This window comes from Gracilinanus agilis, chromosome 5, assembly GCF_016433145.1.
Source record: "Gracilinanus agilis isolate LMUSP501 chromosome 5, AgileGrace, whole genome shotgun sequence".
Taxonomy (NCBI): Eukaryota; Metazoa; Chordata; class Mammalia; order Didelphimorphia; family Didelphidae; genus Gracilinanus; species Gracilinanus agilis.
In genome coordinates, this window is record NC_058134.1 from 285,300,985 (window position 1) to 285,303,371 (window position 2,387).

Consider the following 2,387-nt stretch of genomic DNA (forward strand, 5'->3'; position numbering starts at 1 on the left):
ATTCAATTATAAATATGATCACATTTTTGGCTCATCACTTATTTTGTTATGCTTTCTACACTTGATATATTTGCATGCCTAAATATGAGGCCAAAATGGTATTATTTCTGTTCTTTGTATATTCTATACTTTCTGGATATTTTCCCAGGTATTCATGAATATCTACTATTATTCCTCTTGTATCATAGAAAATCTGTTGTAGCTTTATAGACTTATGTGTACATTATCTTCCCTTTCCATTATTTTATTTGAAGCTGTATTGATCATAGCTATATAAACATATATATATATATGTGTGTGTGTGTGTGTGTGTGTGTGTGTATATATATATATAACAGAATTTTCCCCTTTAATTTTCATTATATACTTGAAATTCCATTCAAAGAGCCTATGATATCTCTGAAATCCTAATCAAAAATTACAAATCTCATTCTCTGAACTGTAATCTATACCAACCAATTACTACCCATTGCCTTCATTTTCTAAAAACTGAGTTGAAAGCAGTGATAAAGACACAACCTGTGGTCTCAATGACCTTGTTAGTTTTCCTAAATATGATAATCCTTAGAAATAATTTTTAGTTATTTCTGGTAGTTTAATCTGACTACATAGAGTCCTCAAAAGTCAACAACATTCTTATTTCCTTGAGAAAGGTACTGTTTTTTGGATTGCATCTTTAAAGGCTTGTTTTACTTGCTGGTTCCTTAAGGTATAAATAAAAGGGTTCAATAAAGGGGCAACTGACGTATTAAGTAAAGATATTCCTTTGGTTAAAGATATTCTCTCCTTAGCCGAAGGTTTAATGTACATAAAAATACAGCTGCCATAAGAAAGGGAGAGGACAATCATGTGAGAGGAACAGGTAGAAAATGCCTTTTTTCTCTGAGTAGCAGATGGAATTCTTATAATTGTCAGGACAATAAGGGAGTAAGATAGAATTACTAATGCTAAAGTAACCAAGAGTGTCACTAAAGCTAAAATAAAGCTAAGGAGCTCAAGGAACTGTGTATCTGTGCAGGAAAGCTGCAACATGGGAGCAGTGTCACAATAGAAATGATCAATGGAATTGGAGGCACAGAAATCCAGTTGGAGGCCTACAATGAGACCTGGAAAGATAATCAGGAAACCAGAGACCCAAGAGCTGAGAACAAGTTGGGTGCAGACTTTGCTGTTCATAATGGTTGTGTAATGCAGAGGCTTACAAATGGCAACATAACGGTCATAGGACATGGCAGCCAGAAGATAAAATTCAGATGCCCCAAGAAGGAAGGCAAAAAACAACTGGGTAAGACAACAATTATAGGTGATGGTATTGTCCCCAGTTGCAATACTAACCAGAAATTTAGGGATGCAGACTGTTGTATAGGAAATTTCTAGGAGAGAAAAATTTCGAAGGAAGAAGTACATGGGAGTCTTGAGATGGGGGTCCAACAAGGTGAGAAGGATGATGGTCATATTGCCAGCTACACTTAATATGTAGGTGAGGAACAGAAAAAGAAAAAGTACAATTTTCCATTGTGGATCATCTGTCAATCCTAGGAGGATAAACATTGTCACTGTTGTATGATTTCCCATCATTGATGTCAGGTTTCCACCATATCTAGTTATGAAAATAAGAAAGATAAGAAAAAAAAGAAACTGAAGACCACAAAAGAACATAGTCATTCTCATCTCATAGAGTACTGGAAATAATAATATACATACACATATAGTATATGTAGTATATATATTCATATTTTTTCTTTAAATCACCTATTCCCTTAATATGTTTGCCTCCATAAGCATTCCCTGAAGATATAACAATTTACATATGGTCCAAACTTCTAACAGGGAGATATCTGTTACAAATTCATTGAAAGTTGAATTTATTTGGTTCTCAGGGTAATCTTCATGTTAATTTCCTCTCTTCATGCCATGATTAAGGATTCATGATTTAATTGGTGGGACTATTCACATTATGGTAATAGATCACAGTCTTTCCATGCCTTTATAGACAATTTCATTAGTTTTTGTGTTCAAAATAATTTTTAAAATAATTTAATTAATTATTTAAGATGCCCAAAGGCATCTTAAGTTCATTTCAATTCTATATGTACAATATCATCCCATTTTCACAAAGATCCTTCTAGTGTTAACATTCTAATTAACCAGACCAATAATCAAATTATAAATAATATAAAATTACTGATTCTTGACTTGGAATTTCTGAGTATATTTGGGGAAGATATCAGTGTAAAGAATACTGATTCTAGAGATAGAGGAACATGGTTCAAATCTGATGCTTCCTATATGTAGTTCCTTGTATAATCACTTAAATTCCCTTGACCTAAGTTTCCTTCTATGTAATATGAATAATTTGGCCTTGGAGATGCTTTCCAGTTCTTAAT

The 2,387-nt window shown here is 33.1% G+C and overlaps 1 protein-coding gene across 1 annotated transcript; it reads right to left on the reverse strand.

The window, feature by feature from the left end:
• Positions 1 to 636: 636 nt before the first annotated feature.
• On the reverse strand, positions 637 to 1,578 carry LOC123249017 (olfactory receptor 6C74-like). The gene has a single exon (XM_044677973.1). It carries the CDS (start codon positions 1,576 to 1,578, stop codon positions 637 to 639), a length of 942 nt encoding a protein of 313 aa, XP_044533908.1.
• Positions 1,579 to 2,387: the final 809 nt, after the last annotated feature.